The 25476-nt window shown below is 40.0% G+C and overlaps 1 protein-coding gene across 7 annotated transcripts in view; it reads right to left on the reverse strand.

Annotated features, from left to right (window-relative positions):
• The window catches only part of LOC126282048 (protein cramped), a 156586-nt gene that overhangs the window by 26472 nt on the left and 104638 nt on the right, over positions 1-25476 (reverse strand). For all 7 annotated transcript variants that reach the window (XM_049981470.1, XM_049981468.1, XM_049981472.1 and 4 more), the window contains one exon: positions 17626-17811. In XM_049981470.1, the coding sequence (XP_049837427.1) occupies positions 17626-17811 (186 nt within the window). The remainder of the gene's footprint in view (positions 1-17625; positions 17812-25476) is intronic.

A 25476-nucleotide genomic window follows, 5' to 3' on the forward strand; every position in this document is an offset into this window, starting at 1 on the left:
AACTCTAAGATGATCCTTCCCGATTGTGATTTCGAAGAGTTAAATTGTTCAGTTTGTTATGTGGCATAATATTTTGCTGCCATAAGCTGTAAAGATTTATTATGGTACAAGGCTTCCATCACAACTTCCATTTTTTGTACAACTTTACTGTGGCTAGAAATAGCTTCAGATTAGTGAAGGCTTATTCTAATGAGAAGGACATTCATTACAATCACTGAGTAATATTAAGTATTAAATATCTTAAAGTGATAACTTCATGGAGCTTAAGCTTGGTTTGTAGCAGAGCGAATACAAGTAACTTCCATTTTGCAAGGTTTAAATGCTACGCAAGCACAAGCACACAGCATTTGGCTACTTCTTGTTCACATTTGTAGGTGCTCCGGGTGTTACTCTGCTCATTTGTCTTCCAGCCACACATCGAAGTAAGTTGTTGTGCTTTCCATTTTGGCAATAACCTCAATGTCAGCAGCACGGAGAGCATTTATTTTGCAGTCTGCTGATTTGAGTGCAAACTGCTTTTGTTACTGAATATTATCTGGGTGTGAGAGATAGAGTAGTCAGAAGAGTATGTAATGTTGCTAATAGAAAAATGTAGGTATCTAGGTGCTTGTGGGATCCAAAAGATCAACAAAACAAAATGCCCAACAAAAAGAAGTTTGTGATTCCTCAGCTTCATATTGGCATAGTTCACCCATGAACTATTTCGACAAAGAGAAGTATGCTTGATAAGATATTGGATAGTACTCAAATGCACACCTGGGGATATTAGAAAGTGAGAAATTCATATTATTTGCCTCCATCTGTCAGGAACACTGAACCAAAAAAACACAAAATGGTCACTACAACTGCACGGACTAACACAGCACACCGTCAGACCCTACACCTCAACTTATACCACATACTACTGATGTAGTGCCCCTGCTCATTAGCATCATTCCCGACATCCATAATGCAGCAATTGCTCGTGTTCTCTTCCATTCCCTCCATCATATAAACACTTTATTCATAGATACAAGACAGAACTGAATGGCAGTGAATACTGGCAGGTTCTCTGCATAATCTTACACCTGTGTCACATCCATCCACTCTAATGTAAATAAGGCTTTTAAGATCCTGGACTCAAAAATATTACACTGTTGTCAGTGGTTCACCTCGAGAGTAAATTTGAAAAGTTTAAACAGAAAATCTATTGTGGCTATGTATCTGGGTTACACAACTAGAATTTTTTGAATTAAAAGGGAAATGCTAATTGAATGTCAAACACTTTGAGTCATTTAAAATGAAGACATGGGCCGTAAGTTGTTAAACAGTACTATGTGAAAGCATGAAGAAGAAACAAAACTCGCACAGCCACAAATAGTAATGAATCGTCTAAAGAGCGTTTTGTAAGATACATCTGCTAAATTTTTCATCAATACCACAATCCCACTGAATGCTGTTGAAAATTATTATTTTTAATTAAAATGCAGAACCTTTAAACATTTAAGATTATGGCATAAATCTAATTTCTTGAAGGAAACATAGCATAAAGTAAACAATTTTCGTCAGAAACAAATTTTCAAAACAAATTTATTGTAGACATTTGGTCAAAAGTAAAGATTGCTTAGTCACAATTTCAGATAACTCAGTTTAGATGGGAAAAGAACCATTGCAACAGTAACTGATAACAGGTGGTATTTTCAGAATGAGTTTAAAGGATTTGTAAGAAGTCTAAGCACGATTAGGATTTAGTCTCTTGTCAACAATGAGGTCTTTAGAGATGGAGCACAAGCTTGAGTTAGTTGCAGAGAGATGGCAGCAATGACTTAAGGTACAAAAAAGTGATAGGTTGATGCATGAAAAGGAACAGCAAAAAGAATATCACGGGGATAGAAGCAGAGGGCGATAGGATGGTGAATGACCCACACAAAGGAGAGATGGAAAGAATTGTAACCCCACTGCTAATTTTGGGGATTAATGTGAGAAAAGTAACTCCACAGCAGTACTATGCGAGGCAAGCCTAAAGTAAGACTAACATGCAATTTCATAAACAAGACACTTGACAGCCAGCCAAGCTGCACAATTGGCAATATCGCAGAAAACCAGTGCAACTATGAAGTGATCTAAGGTGAGTTTCCACACAATTGGACTATGAAACATGAAGGTATTGATCTGTGCATGCCTGGAAGCAACATATCAGCACAGTGAATGTGCCATTAACCACTATAAATCCCCTTTGATCCTAGCAGAGTTATGCACAATCTGGCAACATTCTCCACGACACCACAGCCATGCAAACCATGCTGCAAGACCACTGAGCAGCCGACATTAGTCTGGGCACCCATCCTCAACAGACAAGCTCAAATGGTGAAGTCCGCACCCATGGACTTGGAGCAGTACCACGGATAAGCCACCTTCAGGCTCTATAGCAGCAGCCTAACTTCTGCCTTGGAGGACATCAGTTTGAGGCCAGGGCATTACCACCGCCACTCACTCGCACCATGGGTGAGCTCCTCTTCTGGTAGCAATGAATCTCTACAAGAATCACGCCAGACATTCGCATCAGTAGCAATTATCGCTTACAGCCTCACTGTGCTAATTGACGTATAAGCTGAAACTTCCTGGCAGATTAAAACTGTGTGCCCGACCGAGACTCGAACTCGGGACCTTTGCCTTTCGCGGGCAAGTGCTCTACCAACTGAGCTACCGAAGCACGACTCACGACCGGTACTCATACTGGCAGAAGTAAAGCTGTGAGTACCGGTCGTGAGTCGTGCTTCGGTAGCTCAGTTGGTAGAGCACTTGCCCGCGAAAGGCAAAGGTCCCGAGTTCGAGTCTCGGTCGGGCACACAGTTTTAATCTGCCAGGAAGTTTCATATCAGCGCACACTCCGCTGCAGAGTGAAAATCTCATTCTGGACGTATAAGCTGCTGAATGAAGCCAACAGTCCAGCAAGCTGCCACAGCTCCTGCAGCCGATGGAGGAGCCAGCACACTGCACCCCCGCAATATGGCATGTCCGTCAGGTCGCAGCACTTCAATCATTGTAACACAAGGCAGAATAAAGATTTCTTACCCTGAAGCCGAGATTTTCTAGCCAGCACCACTACCTCAACATTCTGCCACCTCTACACTATAGCAGCCTCTCTCAGCTCATATCATTACTGACTGGTGTCAGAAGTAGGATGAATTAGAAAAGAGTGACAAGGCAAATGAGGCCACACTCCTGGAAGAGGAACAATGCACTGGACATATTTTTAAGTGGTTTTAAACCTAATATGTCCAGAAGGGAGAGAATGGGTACTGCGAAGCATTTGTACTCTGTGGTCAGATTAGCCAGAGTTTCAATAAATTGATGTAGCAACACCAACACAGGATAAGAGGGGAGTATTTTCTGCTAACATGAGGTGCTACAGACATGGGAGGATGGGACATGTGCCGAGGCAATGTTGCCAATCGCAATGTAGCAGATTTGGCGTGGTGTAGGTGGACACCACCAATACGATTGTATGAACAGTAAGGGGATGCAAGGAACAAATAAGCACGTGTTAAAATGCAAGAGGGAGCCTCATATCCCACTGCAGGGAGTTCCCTGTAAATTTTGATGCAACAAGTACAGATGTAGAGATGGAATCTAGTATAGTAGGAGTAGTGACAGGTACAAAGCACAAGTTTTTATTGGATTTAGGTGCACCATATCAGTAACAACTACATTATGTTATGGGTCAAGGATGGTTGAACCTTCCAATGTAATTTCGTGGAGTTGGAGATAGTGATGTTGAATCTTTGGGTTCAGCAATAACAAGATTTTCAGGTTGGAGTGCAGCATTTTAAGCAATGTGTAGAAGTCATGCCCCGGGTAAATGAAGGTTGCAGCCAAAACAGTTCAAAACAATTCTAATGAGAGAAACTACATTGAAGTTTTCTGAGCATCTTTAATACCCTAAAGCAAGATCAATTATTTGACGGGCCATGTGGCTCTCGGTTTGAATGCTTCCCTGCCATGTGTGGAGGTCAGGTGTCGTTCCTGGCAATGGCAAATTTTTAAACAAATGTACATGTTCCATGAGCATTTCTGTGAAGCTTAAAATACACTACTGACCATTAAAATTGCTACACCAAGAAGAAATGCAGATGATAATCGGGTATTCATTGGAGAAATATATTATACTAGAACTGACATGTGATTACATTTTCACCCAATTTGGGTGCATAGATCCTGAGAAATCAGTACCCAGGACAACCACCTCTGGCGGCAATAACGGCCTTGATATGCCCGGGCATTGAGTCAAACAGAGCTTGGATGACGTGTACAGGTACAGCTGCCCATGTAGCTTCAACACGATACCACAGTTCATTAAGAGTAGTGACTGGCGTATTGTGACGAGCCAGTTTCTCGGCCACCATTGACCAGACGTTTTCAACTGGTGACAGATCTGGAGAATGTGCTGGACAGGGCAGCAGTCGAACATTTTCTGTATGCAGTAAGAACCGTACAGGACCTGCAACATGTGGTTGTGCATTATCCTGCTGAAATGTAAGGTTTCACAGGGATCAAATGAAGGGTAGAGCCACGGGTCGTAACACATCTGAAACATAACGACCACTGTTCAAAGTGCCGTCAATGCAAACAAGAGGTGACCGAGACGTGTAACCAATGGCACCCCATACCATCATGCCAGGTGATACGCCAGTATGGCGATGACGAATACACACTTCCAATGTGCGTTTACCGCGATGTCGCCAAACACGGATGCGACCGTCATGATGCTGTAAACAGAACCTGGATTCATCCGGAAAAAAAAAAAAAAATGACGTTTTGCCATTTTTGTGCCAAGGTTTGTCATTGAGTACACCGTCGCAGTCGCTCCTGTCTGTGATGCAGCGTCAAGGGTAACCACATCCACGGTCTCCGAGCTGGTAGTCCATGCTGCTGCAAACGTCGTCGAACTGTTCAAGTAGATGGTTGTTGTCTTGCAAACATCCTCATCTGTTACTAGCTGAAATTTATTGTGGAACTTAGTCTTTCTCCTCTCTCACGTGGCTGCACGATCCATTACAGCCATGCGGATAAGATGCCAGTCATCTCGACTGCTAGTGATACGAGGCTGTTGGGATCCAGCACGGCGTTCCGTATGACGCTCCTGAACCCACCGATTCCATATTCTACTAACAGTCATTGGATCTCGACCAACGCGAGCAGCAATGTCGCAATATGATAAACCGCAATCGCGATAGGTTACAATCCGATCTTTACCAAAGTCAGAAACGTGATAGTACGCTTTTCTCCTCCTTACACAAGGCATCACAACAACGTTTCACCTGCCAACGCCGGTCAACTGCTATTTGTGTATGAGAAATCGGCTGGACGCTTTCCTTATGTTAGCATGTTGTAGGTGTCGCCACCGCTGCCAACCTAGTGTGAATGTTTTGAAAAGCTAATCATAGCATCTTCTTCCTGTCGGTTAAATTTCGCGTCTGTAACATGTCATCTTCGTGGTGCAACAATTTTAATGGCCAGTGGTGTCCATAATGACATAAAATAATTTCTAATGATTTTTTAATATAAATAACCTTAATTAACAATCTTTTTAAGATATCAGTAATGAAGGATCTACTGTATATCTGTAATTCAAACTGGATTTTGTATGCGGTATGTAATTAGAAATAAGATGATGTGCATTTTCCATAAAAATGACAATTACATACATGTTAATTATCATGTTGTTGTTGTTGTTGTTGTTGTTGTCTTTAGTCCAAAGACTGGTTCGATGCAGTTCTCCATTCTACTCTATCCTGTGCAAGCCTCTTCATCTCCGAGAACTTACTGCAACCCATATCCCTCTGAATCTGCTTAATATATTCATCACTTTGTCTCCCTCTAGGATTTTTAGCCTCATGCTTCCCTCCAGTACTGAATTGGTGATCCCTTGACGCCTCAGAATGTGTCCTACCAACAAATCCCTTTTTTTGGTCAAGTTGTACCACAGGTTTCTCTTCTCCCCAATTCTATACAGTACCACCTCAATACTTATGTGACCCACCCATCTAATCTTCAGCATTCTTCTGTAGCACCACATTCCAAAAGCTTCTATTCTCTTCTTCCCCAAACTATTTATTGTCCAAGTTCCGCTCCCATTCATGGCCATATTACATACAAAAACCTTTAGAAAGGTCTTCCTAACACTTAAATCTATGTTCAATTTTAACAAATTTCTCTTCTTAGGATATGGTTTTCTTGCCACTCCAGTCTACATTTTATATCCTCTCTGCTTTGACCATCATCAGTTATTTTGCTGCCCAAATAGCCAAACTCCTAATTAATTGCCTCAGCATCACCTGATTTAATTCAACTACATCTCATTATACTCATTTTACTTTTGTTGATGTTCATCTTATATCCTCCTCTCAATATACTGTCCATTGGATTCAACTGTTCTTTCAAGTTATTTGCTGTCTCTTGCAGAATTAAAATGTCATTGGCATACCTCAAGCTTTTTATTTCTTCTCCCTGGACTTCAATTCCTTCTCCAAATTTTTCTTTTGTTTCCTTTGCTGCTTGCTCGATATACAGACTGAATAACATTGGAGATAGGCTACAACTCTGTGTCACTCCCTTCCCAACCACTACTTCCCTTGCATGCCCCTCTGCTCTTATGACTGCCATCTGGTTTCCATACAAATTGTAAATAGCCTTTCACTCCCTGTATTTTTCCCATGCCAACTTTAAAATTCCAAAGAGTATTCTAGTGAACATTGTCAAAAGCTTTCTCTAAGTCTACACATGTTATAAATGTAGGTTTGTCTTTCCTTAAACTATCTTCTATGAGAAGTTGTAGGGTCAGTATTGCCTCACATGTTCCTACATTTCTCCAGAATCCAAAATCTTCCCCAAGGTTGACTTCTGTCAGTTTTTTCATTCTTCCATAACGGATTTGTGTTAGATCACTTGTCAGTATATGCTTTCTTTGGAATTGGGATTATATTCTTCTTGAACTCTCAGGGTATTTCGTCTGTTTCATACAGCTTGCTCATCAGATGGAAAAGTTTTGTCATGGGCTCACCGAAGGCTATCAGTAGCTCTAGTGGAATGTTGTTTACTTGTGGGTCTTGCTTTGTCAAATTCTTCGCACAGTATCTTATCTCCCTTCTCATCTTCCTCTATACCCCTCTTCCATTTCCATGAGATTGCCCTGAAGTACATCTCCTTTGTATAGACCTCCTATATACTCCTTCCACCTTTCTGCTTTCCCTTTTTGCTTAGGACTGGTTTTCCATCCGAGCTCTTGATATTCATACAGGTGGTTCTCTTTCCTCCACAGGTCTCTGGGCGGCATCTATCTTACACCTAGTGATATATGCGTCTAGTCCCTTACATTTGTCCTCTTAGCCATTCCTGCTTAGCCAGTTTGCACTTCCTGACGATCTCATATTTTAGACATTTGTGTTCCCTTTCACCTGCTTCATTTACTGCATTTTTATATTTTCTCCTTTCATCAGTTAAATTCATATTACATACAAAAACCTTTAGAAAGGACTTCCTAACACTTAAATCTATGTTCAATTTTAACAAATTTCTCTTCTTCGGATATGGTTTTCTTGCCACTCCAGTCTCTGGTGTTACCCAAGGACTTCTACTAGCCCTCATCTTTTTACCTCCTTGATCCTCTGCTGCCTTCACTATTTCATCTCTCAAAGGTACCCATTCTTCTTCTACTATATTTCTTTCACCTGTTCTTGTGAATCATTCCCTCATGATCCTTCTGAGATCCTCTACAACCTCTGGTTCTTTCAGTTTATCCAGGTCCCATTTTCTTAAATTCCTGCCTTTTTGCAGCTCATAACCATTGAATTGTGATCAGATTCCACATCAGCCCCTGGAAATGTCTTACAATTTAAAATCTGTTCCCTAAACCTCTGTTTAACCATTATATAATCAATCTGAAACCATCCTATGTCTCTTCCACATATACACCTTCTCTAATAATTCTTATAACAAATGTTAGCTATGATTAAACTATGCTCTGTGCAAAATTCTACCACGTGCTTCCTCTTTCATTCCTTTCCCCCAGTCCACATTCACCTATTACCTTTGCTTCTCTTCCTTTTCCTACTATTGAATTCCAGTCCCTAGAACTACAAAATTTTTGGCTCCCTTAACTATCTGAATAATTTCTTTTATCTCAGCATACATTTCTTGTCTCCTCCTCATCTGCTAAGCTAGTTGACATATAAACTTTTACTACTGTGGTGGGTGTGGGCTTCATGTCTATCTTGGCTACAATAATGCGTTCACTATGCTGTTGATAGTAGCTTATCCACATTCCTTTCTATTATAATGTTTTTTTTTTACACAGGCCAATAATTTTTTTTAAAAACTTTTTTTACTTTGATAGCTGATCTTTATAGATTTTATGAGCTGAATCCAAGTCTAGCCTTAGTTTTCTTGTATCACCCATAGATTTTGAGCAATATGCTTTCTATTATATAGTATAAAAATTCTATGCTATACAGTAAACGGGGAAATTAATAAACGCTTTTTTACGACATAAGCATGGTCTGTATTTACAGTAAGCTACTTAAAACAATGATGTGTGTTAATAGAGGTTTCACTTGTAAGCTGGAATTGGTTTGTATTTTCTTTCTCTGTTTCCTTTGAAGCTTCTTGTGTAGCTTTTTCTAGAATGATTCACTTGCTGAGCTTCTCGGTGAAGTGACCAACAGCAGTCCACCACCATGTAGGTGTTCTAGCAGACTTCGTAGCGTTTATCCATCACTTTAATGTCCTGGTGAAAATGCTCTCCTTGCTTGTCACTAACATCTCTCATATTCAATGAGATTTTCACTCTGCAGCGGAGTGTGCGCTGATATGAAACTTCCTTTCAGATTAAAACTGTGTGCCCGACCGAGACTCGAACTCGGGACCTTTGCCTTTCGCGGGCAAGTGCTCTACCATCTGAGCTACCGAAGCGGTCGGGCACACAGTTTTAATCTGCCAGGAAGTTTCATATCAGCACACACTCCGCTGCAGAGTGAAAATCTCATTCTGGAAACATCCCCCAGGCTGTGGCTAAGCCATGTCTCCGCTATATCCTTTCTTTCAGGAGTGCTAGTTCTGCAAGGTTCACAGAAGAGCTTCTGTAAAGTTTGGAAGGTAGGAGACGAGATACTGGCAGAAGTGAAGCTGTGGGTACCGGGCGTGAGTCGTGCTTCGGTAGCTCAGATGGTAGAGCACTTGCCCGCGAAAGGCAAAGGTCCCGAGTTCGAGTCTCAGTCGGGCACACAGTTTTAATCTGCCAGGAAGTTTTTATCTCTCATATTGTCTGGGAAGTAATCAAGGTGACTGTTCAAAAAGGGAACTTTCAGGCTCATTAATCATCCTGAAGTTTTAAACTTCTTTAACATTGCAGCTATAATAAAAACATATTCTGGGACTACAGCTTCATGATGGTTGCATCCGTGTTTGGCGACATCGCGGTGAACGCACATTGAAAGCATGTATTCATCATCGCCATACTGGCGAATCACCCGGTGTGATGGTATGGGGTGCCATTGGTTACACGTCTCGGTCACCTCTTGTTCACATTGACGGCACTTTGAACAGTGGACGTTACATTTCAGATGTGTTACGACCCGTGGCTCCACCCTTCATTCGATCCCTGTGAAACCCTATATTTCAACAGGATAATGCACAACCACATGTTGCAGGTCCTATACGGGTCTTTCTGGATACAGAAAATGTTCGACTGCTGCCCTGTCCAGCACATTCTCCAGATCTGTCACCAGTTGAAAACGTCTGGTCAATGGTGGCCGAGCAACTGGCTCGTCACAATACGCCAGTCACTACTCTTGATGAAGTGTGGTATCGTGTTGAAGCTGCATGGGCAGCTGTTCCTGTACACGTCATCCAAGCTCTGTTTGACTCAATGCCCAGGCATATCAAGGCCATTATTACCGCCAGAGGTGGTTGTTCTGGGTACTGATTTCTCAGGATCTATGCACCCAAATTGCGTGAAAATGTAATCACATGTCAGTTCTAGTATAGTATATTTCTCCAATGAATACCTGTTTATCATCTGCGTTTCTTCTTGGTGTAGCAATTTTAATAGCCAGTAGTGTACAAGCATATCTCCACATGGCTCAGTATTTCTGTATGCCACTTCTTTGTGCACTGATTGTTCCTGACTAGTCAAACTTCAGCCTACTTTTCATCACTACTTAATTGTGACCTGAGTCTGTGTGTGGTCCTGGGTATGCCTTACAATTCAGTATCTGATTTCGAAATCTCTTGCCTGATCATGATGTAATCTAAGTGAAATCTTCCTATATCTCCCAGCCTTTCCCAATTATGCCGCCGCCTCTTGTGGGTATTCGCTATTACTAGCTGAAATTTATTGCGGAACTTAGTCTTTCTCCTCTCTCATTCCTAGTACCAAGTCCATATTCTCCTGTAACCTGTTCTGCTACTCCTTCCCTTACAACCACATTGAAATCCCCCATGAATATTAGATTTTTATCTCTCTTTAAATACTGAAGTACGCTTCAATATCCTCATATACTTTCTCTCTCTCTCTCTCTCTCTCTCTCTCTCTCTCTCTTCGACTTCTGCTTGCAACTTTGGCATGTATACCAAAACTATTCTCGTTGGCATTGGTTGGTTATAAATTCTGAAGAAAATAACCCTATCATTGAACTGTTCACAGTAACTCACTCTCTGTCCTAGCTTCCTATACATTCAGTGACATTATTAATTATTTTCCTTGCTCTACTATGTAACTTACTACCTCTTGTCCTCCTCTGAGGAGTGGGGGGAGTATCTGGTGTTGTCCGTGACGTGTCAGCAACCCTCATCAAGACATGTATTACATTATTATGTGACACAACACAGCACATCAGTCACTTCACAGTAGCTATAAACGCAAGCTTCTGTATTAGAGCACTGAGGTTGGATGCAAAACACGAGTGGCCTGACCGACTTCTACTCATTCAAAGCTAGAGAGCCCACACTCTTCTCTTTGTGAACAAACCGTACACACTACCCCTCTCCTATGAGAGCTTCCAAGTAGATGTTAATCATACTCCCATTATACCATTCTCTGCTGCTGTTGATATTACCCTTCCATTTCACTTTACAGACCTTCACTGTATTTAGAATGAGCCTCAGTATTTCTCCTCTTCAGATTTTGTAGCTTCTCTACTGCTGTGTTGTCTGAACAAGACACAGCCACGGCAAAAGCACCACAGGCATAAAGATGCGAGCTGGTGCCTATGCGATGGAGACTCACCACTTGCGTGAGTTCCACCAGTGCCACAGGGGCTGCTGAGGAAGAAGATATTGACTTCACCTTGGAGAATTGCCGCCTGAATACGATCTGCCAATGACTGGACCTCAAAGGACAGAAGCCTACTAAGAATATAGAAGAGCAACTCTCGCCTGCTTGGTTATAGACAATCATCCAGGGCTGACATAAGACAGGGAACGTCATTTAAGTCACAAAGGTAAATAAAGCTTTCTAACTCATTTGTGTGACTTTGTTACTAATTTGTTGGAGTGTTGTAGAACCTTCGTTCTGCTATTCTATTACCTGACCCTGGGGCACAGCTGTGTAATTATGATAGGGAGAACTGTCTTAGTGGTGTACTACACCAAGAGCTGTTTCACGAACTCACAAATTCTGCCTACCATAACAACAGTGGCAATCCTGCCTCCACAGAGATAGCGACAAGGTCTTTACAAAACTGGCAATGAAGATTTACACCACATTCAAACTTCTGACATTCCGCACCCCAACTTTTAGAACATTTTTCTTCATTGGTTATTCAATCTTTTTGTCATAGTCACCTCCCCCTTGGCAGTCCCCTCCTGGAAATCCAAGTGGGGGACTAGTGTGGGATCTTTTGCCAATGGAGAAATCATCATGACACTTTTTCAGTTACAGGGCACAGGTCCTGTGGATACACATTATGTGTCTTTAATGCACTGGTTTCCATTGCCTTCTGCATCCTCATGCTGTTGTTCATTCCTGATTCTTCTGCCTTTAGGGGCAGTTTCCCATCCCACAGGCAAGAGAGTGCCCTGAAATTCTCTCCAGTCCACTGCCCCCTTTAACAAGGCCACTGGCTGAATGTTGGTGACTTTTTATACCGGAAGCCTTTGGCTGCCATTGCTGATGATTTTTGTTCAAAATTTAAACAGTGGTGGGGTTTGAAACTGTGACCAATGACATGTTGATTAGTAATCACAGACACTACCCCGAGACCAGATCTTATGGCAATGAAAATTGGAAAGGTCATTGCAACTGACAAGCCAGCAACAGAAATACTAAAAACCTTAGATGGCCTGGAAAGAAAGTGCTACTGGGTTTTTGGGAATATGCGAAGAAATACTCTTGAATGAAGAGTGGTCTAATGATTTCTTGGAAACGATCTTGGTATATATCCAAAAGAAAAACAAAAGGAGAAATGTTAGAAACCAAGGACTTCAGTCTGATACCATATGCAGACTTAATACAAGTCCTAGTAAAGAGGTACACTTAAAAGAATAGGAAGATTCAAGCAGTTTTAATCACCAGGAGAAAGCTTTCAACAGGGTTACGTGGGGTAGACTCGTGTGTACCCAATGAAACAACTGTGTCAGCTGGAGACAAAGAATATTTATTAAGAAGCTGTACTTTAAGCTAAAGGCCACAGTCAGAGTTAGTGGAGAACTAATGGAAGGAATAGGAATACAACGATGAGTCAAGCAAGGATGTTGACCTTCACATGAGCTATTTAACACCTACCTAGAAACTGTCATAGGAGAGTATGCAGCAAGCAGAAGGGTAGAGTGTACAATTTGTTCACAAAGAGAAGAGTTAGGGCTCCCTAGCACTGAATCAGAAGAAGTTGGTCAGAAGTCAGCTGACTTTGATCCACTCATATTTTGCACCCAGACGCTGCCAACCTCGGGGCTCTAATACAGAATCTTGTATACTATGAAGTGACCAATTTGTGTTGTGCCAAATAGTAAAGTAATACATCTCTTGATGAGTCTTGCTGGCACATCAAAGACAACACCAGATAATACTCTTCCCACTCCTCAGAGGAGGACAAGGGTTAGTACATTACATAGTGAGCGTCACTGAATGTTGTGAGCAGGTGAACAAAAATAAAGAGTTGCTCTACCCTCTCTCTTCGCTGACACAGGGAAAAGCTTCAGCTCTGTGAAAGGAATTCACAGCTTTTACAAAGATAATCCTGGGAAACCATCAGAAACTCACAGCAAAAAGAGGTAAATTCCAGTTCAAAATTTTCTCTTTGAGAGTGCTTTGGAACTGCCTTCTGCTTTGTCTGGACTCCTTTAAAGTGGTCATTTTATTTTGCGTATAAAAGAATTACTCATCATCTAGTAGATGGTTGAACATGCAATAACAAAGTTAATTATTTAGAATCTCTCTTGTAGCAAAATGTTTAAGATACTTGACTGGTGTGCTGAAGGCAGTGGGCATGAGCCTGTCGCATGACAAATTTCTTCCTTTTCTCCTTTCCAGCTTAATATATATGACTGCACAAACTATTTTTATTCAATTAACACTATGTCATCTGGTGACACCACAGTGGTGTCGTGCACAAAATAACAGTCAATGGCCGGCTACATCATAGTGGTGTTGTGTGCATAGTACCGCGCAGTGGCCGGTGACAGCACTTTAGTATCTTTTGCATTCTGTTGGTGTTTAGTTTAGATAACAGTAAGTTCCACACATCAACAAGTCTTTTGTTTTTATAAGTACTTGTGCCCTTTCATCACGGCAGACGAAAGAGACGATATGATTATTTACGATGAATGCGCAGAGCAAAACTTGGAGGTTGCCACTACATCGCATATGTCTCATCATGATCCAGTTGACAGACTTTCCGGTCACATAAAGCAACACCAAGTAATATAGCTACGTATTTCCGAAATGAAAACAAAGAAACTGCATGTATGTTGGGGGGGGGGGAAAAAACTTAATGTGCAAGTCTTGTGGAATTGCGTTACATCTTGGAGACTGTTTTGCTGCATATCATATGATAAAGAAATATTAAGTACCAACGACAATGAAAATAAACAAATATATGAAACAAACAAAATTTGTATTTACTTCGAAATTTCTTGAAAGTAGGGGAACAGGGTTGAGGACTTATGAGAACTAACAATGAGATTAGTATACCGTAACAATTTATAATCTCCTAATAATGTCAAGAATGGCTGGCGACAAGCCAAGTAATCCAAATTAGTGCTGCTGGTGCCAAGTGAATAAATTTGTACGAGACTTGCGGACAGCAAAGTGTTAATTGTGGCCTGCATCCTGTGATACCTGGGAGCGTAACCTACATAATGTAACTGGTTACAAAAAGTCAATACTTCCCCTGGAGACCTCTCCTTGTTGTTTGTAACTGTACTGCATAAAATGGAATTTAACTTTTTGACTTTTTTAAAATTCTCTTCACTTAGGCCAAGATCAGCTGGGAAAATCCAGTTGGGCAACGTCAACAGGGTGGGGGCACTTGCAACAAACAACTGATTGGACTTCTACTTGGTGCAGAAGATCGCTCCCAGTCTGCGGAAACTTCAACCAATATTCAAGGAAGAGAGCAGCTGGACATCTCCGCAGGACATTTTGTTCTCCATATGATTCACTTGAAAAAAATGTGCAGAATAAGAGGTTTTTACTGCTAGAGTGTGGAGACATTACTGACTGGTAGACCATTTCACTGTAGAAATGAAACATATTAGGGAAACGGCCACAGAAATATTCTCTTAGGATGAAACTTGGATAAACAGTAATATGAAGGTTGGTAAATGTTGTCAGAAGGATCATGATGTCAGAGTTACAGGTTTGGAAAACTTCTCTAAAAGACTTATTATGGAAGTGTTCGATCAAGGAAGGGATCTGTCAGAGGGGGCCTAAATACAATTCTGGACTAAATCTACAAAAGGTGATTACTGTGGTCAAATGAATTCTGGAAACTTCGAGAAGTGGTTTGCAAATATGATTCTCCCAAATCTTCTTCAAAGTCAGTCATTGTGATTGATAACAGCGTATAGGTGGACAGAACATCCACATCGCACGATACCAAAGCAAGGATGTTGGAATGGCTGCGAAAGAAGCATGTTGCCTGTAATAGGAGCATGAGAAAGCAGGTTCTGTCCGTTTTAATTCAAGAGCATAGACAGGTTAAAAAACACGTGCTTGACAAATCAACAAAAGAGAAAGGTCACACAGTTGTCTGCTCGCCACTCTGTAACTGTGGTCTAAATGCAGTAGCACTGGCTTGGGCAAAAGTAAAACCGTTGTTTAGAGAGTACAACATTTCAGGAGACTGCAAGTGAATCTCTTCTGTCAATAACTGCTGAGAACTAGGAAGTATACAGCAGGAAGTTCCAACTGGAAGAAGATTATTGGGAACCCACAATACATGAAATTATTATTAATACTGCTGAATCAGAGAATATCACCTGTAATGCATTATGCTCAGATGATGAGTATGTGAGTGATTCTGAGTGCTTTAAGTGCCCATAAAATTCAGCATTACCCAAATTCAGCATTACATATGTGAATAAATGTTCAAAATATACTCATTTTCTTCCGACTGCCACAATGTAAGTTTTACGACTGGTTCTTTTTTAATTTCGAGCTATGAGAACTGATATGGAGTTAGTAGCAAATAAACCTAATCATTCAACATGAAATCACTAATTTATACAGAATTAGTAGCAACAAACATCATCATTCAATACGAAACTATCAATTTAAATATCACGAATTCTGTAAATTTTTATTACTTCTCACACAGTTTTTACTTTTATATATGCACAATATGCAACAGCCAAAAGCTGTTACAGCAGCAGCTAATAGACAGCAGTATCAATGCTGCTCGGAGCACAAAGTGTATGTGAACACAAGTATGTTGCCCTCACAGCTTGACATTAGCATGGATTGTCCCCCCATGCTCCCTTTCTACCCTCAGCAGCCTATGACCTGGGAGTTGCTGGGTGGAGCTTGCTCACTACACTGGTACTCTGCACCACACATTTAAATTCCACGGTCGCCGTCACTCTACCTGTCAAAGCCAGCAAGGATTGTCCACAGAACAGTAATGATTGTTTCGTAAATTCACGGCACCGTGGTTTGTGAAAGCTGCTTCATTGGTAAACAGGTACAACTGCAATGCAGTCTCTGTTAACGCCCATAAAAAAAATTCACTCAGTTATTAGAGTCATCTCCATGTAATTGCTGATGCAGCGACACATGATACAGGTGAAATTTATGACAAAGTATGCGCATTAAACTACTGTGACTCATTGCGCTGCCTCTAGCAATGTCACATGAACTCATGCATGGCTTCACAGCAACAGCAGCTAACAAACCAACTGAATCTGATTCTCGTGTAATGGGTTTCTTACTGACCAATTTGCAAGGTGTTACTGTACCAGTTGCATACAATGTTTTCAAATGTGTTGCGCGTTGGATTATCTCTGTCCAGGTATCTTTCTGCAAACAACTACAGGCTGTAGTCACCTTTTGTCTATACTCACCATTGATGAGTACCATCTCTGCCTTTTCAGAGTTAGAATACACCATTTTCACAGTTCTTACAACACTGTACACACTGTTGTACTTGCGACCTCCTCACATTCCTACCAAGCATAGTTCTGTTCTTGCTTTTGTCCAGCGCGCTATCACAGACGTCTGGTAACACAGTGTACTACAGTTATTCTGAGTACAAGGACTAATTCACCAAGTGCTACATGCAGACACTGAGACAGCCAAACTCGTAAACATCATAGTCTTCGATCACATACCCCTACAGCTCAAGTGACTGAACGTCTGAGGTTTCAATCATCAACTTTACATTACAAATTACTCCCCAAGTGTACTTAACATTTTACAATGTAAAATGTTATTAACATTATATAAACTTATTAAGTATTTTTTTCTATTGTCAGTTGTGCTAAAAATTGCAACAGGTTTCAATTTTTTTAAAAGTAAGTATGTGTGAAAATCATACTTCCATGCATTTCTAAATGGTTTGTATTAACCAATTCCACCAACCCCCATTCTCACTTTTGGTCTGTGGAACTGGTTATTCAAGTGTGTGTTGTGGTTTGGGAGATGTTTTCAGTGGTAATGTTAGGTGACAGGCCCTATATATGGAGTAGAGTTTAACATGGTGCAGATATTTGTACACTGCAAAAAGATAAGGAACGAAAGCTGGAAATGTTGGATACAGAGGAAACTAGAGGGTGAGGTGCTAGAGCGGGTTAAAAAGTGTTGGACAGAACAGAAATCTCATAGATACCATGAGGAAAACTAAGAAAATTATTAATTAATTCAAGTAAATTTTGCCCAGCTGTGGTTGCAAGGTTAACATGCTGTTAATTACAATCATTGTAAAACCCAAGATAATGAGAAAAAATGGGGGGCAGGTAGAGTAAATTTCCCACCAGTGTTTGGCCTCATGAGTCATTTATTATACAAATAAATTAAAAATGCTACAAACTGAATTAAAGTAAAAAATATGCAAACACTTTGTTTAAAAATGCACTGTGTTTTTTTTAATTTTATAATTATGGTTAATTCACATGGATATACCAAAAATTGCAGGACATTTGTTCATTACTTACTTCTAATTGAGGTTTGGTATCTACAAGACCCGAGCCGTGCTTTGGCAGCATTCTGTATCTTGATGGTGCCAACAGTGGTCTGCGGAAAACACCATCATGCAAACTGGTCACACCTGCTGTAGTCGCAAGCAGGTGAGGCCTTGACACACTTGCTTCAGGTACCAACAACCCTGTACTGTGTTTTTGCTGTAAAAAGTTAACCAATTAAAACCACATGCAAGATTTAAATAAACCATCTGCTAAACAAAAACAACTCTTCTCTACTTTATTTATTTGAATGTGCTCAAGGGAAACATGACTTTTTTACTTTTGTTTTCACAACACAGGGTGTTTAAAAAACATCTGATTTCAAAAGAATTTCTGCGTTAATTAAAACCGGTAGATTTTAACTTAAGCACTGGAACTGTAAGTTTACCTTGGTGACAGTTTTAACTTGGCAGTTCATGTGGTTGCCAACAGGGGTCACACTGGTGCAGCTAGATTACACGTTTGTAATCCAACTAGTAAACCCCTAATTCTTTACAGAATCAAGCTCTATTTACAGAAACAGCTTCAAACTTCTGACTGCTTTACAAATGAGTTAATGTGTTTAATACTTGGCATTAAGTATGTAAGCAATAGAAAGTTTAGAAAAATGTTTGAAATTATGCTTAAAGTTTGTTGGAAGTCACTAAGCACTCTCATTATGAAACACTGGATGAATATAATCTTGACAATTTCCACTCCATTTTATAAATAGCAAGTTTTTCACACATCTCGATGTTTATGACATCACATCTCCTAGATTACATCTCCTACAATGATATCATTTTGCATGTACTTTCAGTAATGTATGTAGATACTGTCAACGAAGTGTACCGTGAATAGAATTATGGTAAACAAGTAACAAATTTAAAAAAATCAAGCCTGATGCTAAAGTATGACTGCAATAACTGCCAAAAGGCAGTAAATGATAAACTTTTCTTTTTTCCATTCATCATTGTGTGTGTGTGTGTGTGTGTGTGTGTGTGTGTGTGTGTGTACTGAATGAATAAATTTAGAAGTATTTTTGCATCATCAATTAAATGCCTCGAGACAAATACATTTTCTGACTAATATTTGTCTTATTGTGTCAAATTTTTAATAAGATATACCTCTTAATGAGTATATTATGACAGCATTTTGAAATCTGATACAGCCTCTGCCTCGTCACACACACACTGCGATGGAATGTTAACCATGTCAATTATAGAAGAGTCTGTTACTTCCAACTGTTCGTCTGAATTTAACCACTCGCCTACTTCCACCTCTTCTGCCTCTTCACACCCTAGCAATCTTCTGATTAAATTACACAATGGTCGATTGTCTTCATCTGCTAAATCTTCAGTTTCTGTGTCTGGCATACTTTCCTGTAGAATTTTCCTCCATGACTTCGAAATTGTGTCTGACTATTTTGCTTCAAGATTCACTAATCCAATACACATCGTCCTTCAAAGTCACTTTCTTCAAGGCTCCTACAATGCTTTCATTGTCTTCAGAATGCAGGATTGATTGCAGCCATCGATACTTTTTTTTACACATTCCAGAATGCCCTGATCCATGGGCTGAATGAGACAGGTAACGTTTGGTGGGAAAAACAAGGCGCGGATACCATCGCACTGCAGCTCTCCTGGACTTGGATGTGACGACGCATTATCCATGAGCAAAATTGCTTTGCATGTCAGTCCCCTTTCTTTTAAAAAATTCTTGCAGTCAGGTACAAATGAGTTAAAAAACCAGTTCTTGAAGATTTCCTGATTCATCTAGGCATTATTCTGATGTGTACAGACAACCGGAAGAGCTGAGATGGATACATTCTTGAATGCTCTTGGCTTGGCAGACTTCCCAATCACAACTAGTTTTAGTTTGTGGTTTCCAGTTGCATTTGAAGCTGCTATAATTGTGAGCCACTCTTTGCTTTTTTTGTGCCCAGGAGCACTTTTTTCTTTACAAGAAGCAAGTGTTCTCGCTGGTAACATTTTATAATTTAGCCCAGTTTCGTCACAGTTATATATTTCTTTATAAGACAAATTTTCATCAGTTATGACTGTTTTAAACTCTATGATAAATTTTGAAACGGCCTGAGCATCACCAGAAAGTTTTTCTCCACATACGTCTAGTTAGTGCACTCCATACCTCTTCTTCCACTTGTCGAGCCAGCCCACACTAGCGGCGAAATTGTCATCTCCTTCCTGCAGCTGGCTTCTGAAAAACAAAGCTTTTTCTTGCAAGACTGGGCCAGAAATTGGAGCACCCTTCTGTCTCTGTTGGGTAAACCACATGAACAATGCCTCACTTGTTTTTTCGAATTCTGACTTCTATATACTTCTTCAACTGGGAGATTCATGTGAGCATTTCTGTGAAGAAAACTGTTCCAATTTACGTCGGTTTCTTCATCAGTAACCAACAGTAACTTCACCGACACCGTATTCGAGAGCAAGTTTTTTTATTGTTTCTCCTCTGTCAAGTCGTCTTAGGGCTTCTAATTTTAGACACAAAGGCACAAATTTCCTCTTTTTTGTTCCAGCACTCATCTTTGTAAGGTGTACACCAGAACACACAGTTGACAAACAAAACGACACACAAAACTGTACAGTACAGGTACTGAGAACTACAGCAGCTTATGAACTCCCTGTTTTGATCGGTAGCAGCCGGCAGCACTCGAGGTATTTCGTGCCGTACTGACAACAGATGTTTGTGCAACAGGGCAGCGGGCTAATCGTTGGTGTTTATTGCATTGTCGTCTGCTTTGTCACTGAGCTGTACTCTCCTATCTATCTTTTGCAATGATGTTTTCATTATTTATCATGCCAGTAAAAAAAAGAAAGTAGATCGCTGCAACCTTTTTTTTTTAAAGGTGCTCGGATTATTGGAGACCCGAACTGTCGAGACTCTACTGTACAACTGTGCGTGTGATTTTCTTTGAAGAACAAATGCCCCTCCCACTACAGCTCAAAGCACTTCACAATGGCATCACCAGTTTCAAACATGGGATGTTCGTATAAGGTGAAAGCCATACAGCCCCCCCCCCCCCCCCCATTTGTTATGTACTCATTCAAAACAGAGTGCATTCAACAGAGCTTTACATACAGCCCACAGAAGTCTACTCATTGTGCCAGCTGAGACTTAGGCAGTCCGCAAATGTTCATTTGGTGTGTTTTTGTGGCTGTCTTTGAGTTTCAGACAATACAAGATTCCATTACTAAAATCCCTTCATGATTGTAAACAATAACAATATGTAAAATTTTGTGAATTTATCCCGAATTTGGTGACAGAAGATAATTTGTAACAACTGGAAAAATTCGCATTTTGCTATAAATGCAAAATCACCTAACAGATGCCGTTTCATAGCAAATTGTATCAAAATGTACTATTTTATCAGAGATCGTTTGAAATTACTTTACGTTTTGTACATAAATACTGAAAACATGTCACATTTTTGATTTGTGGTGTTGCACATCATCTTGGTGTGACACATTATCGTAGAAAGATAATGAGTGTGACAAAGTGTCACACCAACTGTGAATGGCAGAGTGGTCTTTATAAGATACACATCATGTAATGCAATGTAGTACTCAGCCGTGAGACCTAGCATCTTAGAACAAAGAAACACATGTGTTTGTCTGTTAGCTGAAGCCCAAAATTTGATATAATGTAGAAACTTTTAATATTTAATGTTATGTGGCAGGAGTTCTGAACTGGGGTTGCATTAAATACTACTAGAGGTCAGATCTGAAGTACCTTGTTTACAACACTGTCCAGCAAGCAATTGCGTAGTAGTCATTGTTTTCTTTTCTTATTCTGAAATGAGTGAAAAGACTAATCGTGGTTCATCACAGATTTAGATTATGACTCTCATAATACCAGAAGGGATTGGCAATCCCTGTGTTAGTTCTGCTTTAGCAGAACAAAGGTGTAGACTAGTACTCTGCCAGAGGGAGACAAGGCTTGTCTCCCCACACCCCTTCACCTCTTTATTTATGCTGGCAATTGTCTGGTGATACATAGTGTTTGGAAAACAAAACCTGTGAGCAAAATTAGACCAAACCGAAATTCTTCTCCCAAAGTACAAATAGAGTTATTTTCTGTTCTGCTACTACACTAGTGCCTTGTCGGTTTTATCAGTACTGCAAAATACTGGTAGAACAGCTACAAATGCTCATGATAGGTCAAAATTTATAATCTGCTGATTTTGTAATTATTGAATTGGGAGAGAAAAGGAAAATAAAGTTGAGGAACACCTTTGAGACATATTCAGTTTACGGCAAGATAATGCTGCTGCTTCTTAACACAACGATCAATTGTTGAAAGCTTAAATACAGCCAAAAGAAGAAAACGAAGGTCATTTTGGGAAAAACTGGATTTTTTTAAAAAGCAAATGTTCTACCCAAAATGTTCCCCAATCAGCACCTTTTTTTTTGTCCCCGAAGCTCCATGTGCTTTGCACCATTTCCCAAGAAAAGATGTAAGATCCATTATTCTTTTCAAAGTTGGGAGAAAATGCAGAAAAAAATCCTTTTTTAACAGGACAAAGAACTCCTGCACTGACATCGGCATTTCTTAACAATGAGGTGCTTCAATGATTGACAGCTGTAAGGTGGTATGGAACTCTCACTACACCACTGGCCTCCTCCTAGGTCACCTGATCTCACAGTATATGACTTTTTTGTGGGAGTTTGAGAAATACTCCATCTATGTGCTACCTCCTCCAACAACTCTGGGTGAACCACAATGCTGCATAGCAACAGCAGTTAATGCAGTAACTCTGGACATGCTTGACTACAGTTAGGATGTGTGTCATTTGTGCAGCAGAGTGAACACTGAATATTCAAAATGCAACTGTAAAAAGTGCCCCGAGGTTGTATGTGCATCCATGTAAAAAATACAATTTTGGAAATTAAACAGTTCTTTTGAAAATATAAACTGTTTAGTCCTATGAATAACTCTTAATTTATTACCTTAAGTCCATCTCCTTTCATGTTAAAGATGAATTCTTGTGAAATTGGATGTATCGTTTTGAAACACCCTTTAGAATAGGATACAAGGAAGCAGGTTATAGGCAGTACATAACACTTCCCTCTGTATCACACAACACAAACAAGGTTGCATAATTTTCTTGTAATATCATAAACACATTTCTTCTTTTTTCCTGCATAATAGATGTAAAACAAAGCTTAGGGCTATAGACAGATAGATGCTGAGTTAAACACATTTGGCTGTCAAGAGAACAACATGTGGACCCTTCAAAGATTGCTGTAGCAGAATATTGTCGAATCATCTTACACAGGATGCTAAGAAATTTTGGTTATATGTAAAGGCTCTTAGTGGCACCAAAGCCGATGTCCAGTTCCCAGCGAATGAGACACGAACTGAAATTAAAGGTAAAAAAGCAAAAGCTGAAATGCTCAATTCAGTTCTCAAATGTGTGTTACATTGCCCCAATGTAATCCTTGTACCACTGAAAAGATGAATGAAATACATATTAGTGCCAGTTGTGATGAGAAACAGCTGAAATCGTTAAAACTGAACAAAGTTCCAGGGCCCGTAGGAATCCTTATCAGATTCTATACTGAATTTGTAACTGAGTTGCCCCCCCCCCCCCTTTTCTAACTACAATTCTAACTATAATCTATCAGAGATACCTCAAAGAAAAAACCATGTTCTTGGAAAGAAGCACAGATCACACACGTCTACAAGACGGATCAAGGCAATCATGTAGATTCTGTATTTCTTGATTTCCAAACTGTATTTGACTCAGTACCACTCCTATGCGAATTTTCTAAAGTATGAACATATGGGGTATCAAGTGAAATTTGTGACAGGATGGAGGACATTTTGGTAGGGAGGATGCAGCATGTTATTTTGGATGGAGAATCATCGTCAGAAGTAGAAGTAACTTCTGTTGTAGCTCAGGGAAGCACGTTGGGACCCTTGTTGTTCACATTGTATATTAATGACATTGCACACAATATTACTAGTAACATAAGGTTCTTTTGCAGATGATGCAGTTACTTATAATGAAGTGCTGCCTGAAAACAGCTGCATAAATATTCAATCATATCTAGATATGATTTCAAAGTGGTACACAAAGACTGGCAATTACTTTAAATGTTCAAAAATATAAAACTGGACACTTCACAAAATGAAAAAAACTAGTATCCTATGACTATAATATCAATGAGTCACTACTGGAATCAGTCAAGTCACGCAAAAACCTGGGTGTAACACTTTGTAGGGATATGAAAAGGAATAATCATATAGGCTCAGTCGTGGGTAAAGCCGGTGGCAGGCTTTGGTTTACTGATAGGATATTGGGGAAATGCAATCAGCCTACAAAGGAAATTTCTTACAAATCACTCATGTGGCCCCTCCTAGAATACTGCTCAAGTTTGATGAACCCGTACCAAATAGGACTGTCAGAGGATGTCGAACGTATGCAGAGAAGAACAGTACAAATTGTCACAGGTTTGTTTGATCCATGGGACTGTGTCACAGACATAATGAAAAAACTAAACTGGAAAACTCTTGAAGATAGACATAAACTATCCCGAAAATATATATTTACAATGTTTCAAGGACCAGCTTTAAATTGTGACTAAGAATATACAAGAACCCCCTATGTATCATTCACAAAGGGGTCATGCGGATAAGATTAGGATAATTATCAACTGTAGATTAAAACTGAAAAAACTGCAAAAAGGTTGTAAATTGAGGAGATGGGACCTGGATCAACTGAGAGAACCCAAGGTTGTAGAGAGCTTCAGGGAGAGACGTAGGGAAGAATTGACAAGAATGGGGGAAAGAAATACAGTAGAAAAAGAATGGGTAACTTGGAGAGACAAAATAGTGAAGGTAGCAGAGGATCATGTAGGTAAAAAGACGAGGGCTAATAGAAATCCTAGGTTAACTGAAGAGATATTGAATTTAATTGATGAAAGGAGAAATACAAAAATGCAGTAAATGAAGCAGGCAAACAGGAATACAAATGTCTAAAAAATGAGATCAACAGGAAGTGCAAAATGGCTAAGCAGGGATGGCTAGAGGACAAATGTAAGGATGTAGACGCGCATATCAGTAGGGGTAAGATAGATACTGCCTACAGGAAAATTAATGAGATCTTTGGAGAAAAGAGAATGACTTGCATGAATATCAAGAGCTCAGATGGAAATCCAGTTCTAAGCAAAGAATGGAAAGCAGAAAGGTGGAAGGAGTATATAGAGGGTCTATAGAAGGGCAATGTACTTGAGGACAATATTATGGAAATGGAAGAGGATGTAGATGAAGATGAAATGGGAGATAGGATATTGCATGAAGAGTTTGACAGAGCACTGAAAGACCTGAGTCGAAACAAGGCCCCGGGAGTAGACAACATTCCATTAGAACTACTGACAGCCTTGGGAGAGCCAGTCCTGACAAAACTCTACCATCTAGTGAGCTAGATGTATGAGACAGGCGAAATATCCTCAGTCTTCAAGAAGAATTTAATAGTTCCAATCCCAAAGAAAGCAGGTGTTGACAGGTGTGAAAATTACCGAACTATCAGTTTAATAAGTCACAGCTGCAAACTACTAACGCGAATTCTTTACAGACGAATGGAAAAAGTAGTAGACGCCGACCTCGGGGAAGATCAGTTTGGATTCTGTAGAAATGTTGGAACACGTGAGGCAATACTGACCCTACAAACTATCTTAGAAAATAGATTAAGGAAAGACAAACCTGCATTTATAACATGTGTAGACTTAGAGAAAGCTTTTGACAATGTTGACTGGAATACTCTCTTTCAAATTCTGAAGGTGGCAAGGGTAAAATACAGGGAGCAAAAGGCTATTTACA

The sequence above is a fragment of the Schistocerca gregaria genome, chromosome 7, assembly GCF_023897955.1.
Source record: "Schistocerca gregaria isolate iqSchGreg1 chromosome 7, iqSchGreg1.2, whole genome shotgun sequence".
Classification (NCBI taxonomy): Eukaryota; Metazoa; Arthropoda; class Insecta; order Orthoptera; family Acrididae; genus Schistocerca; species Schistocerca gregaria.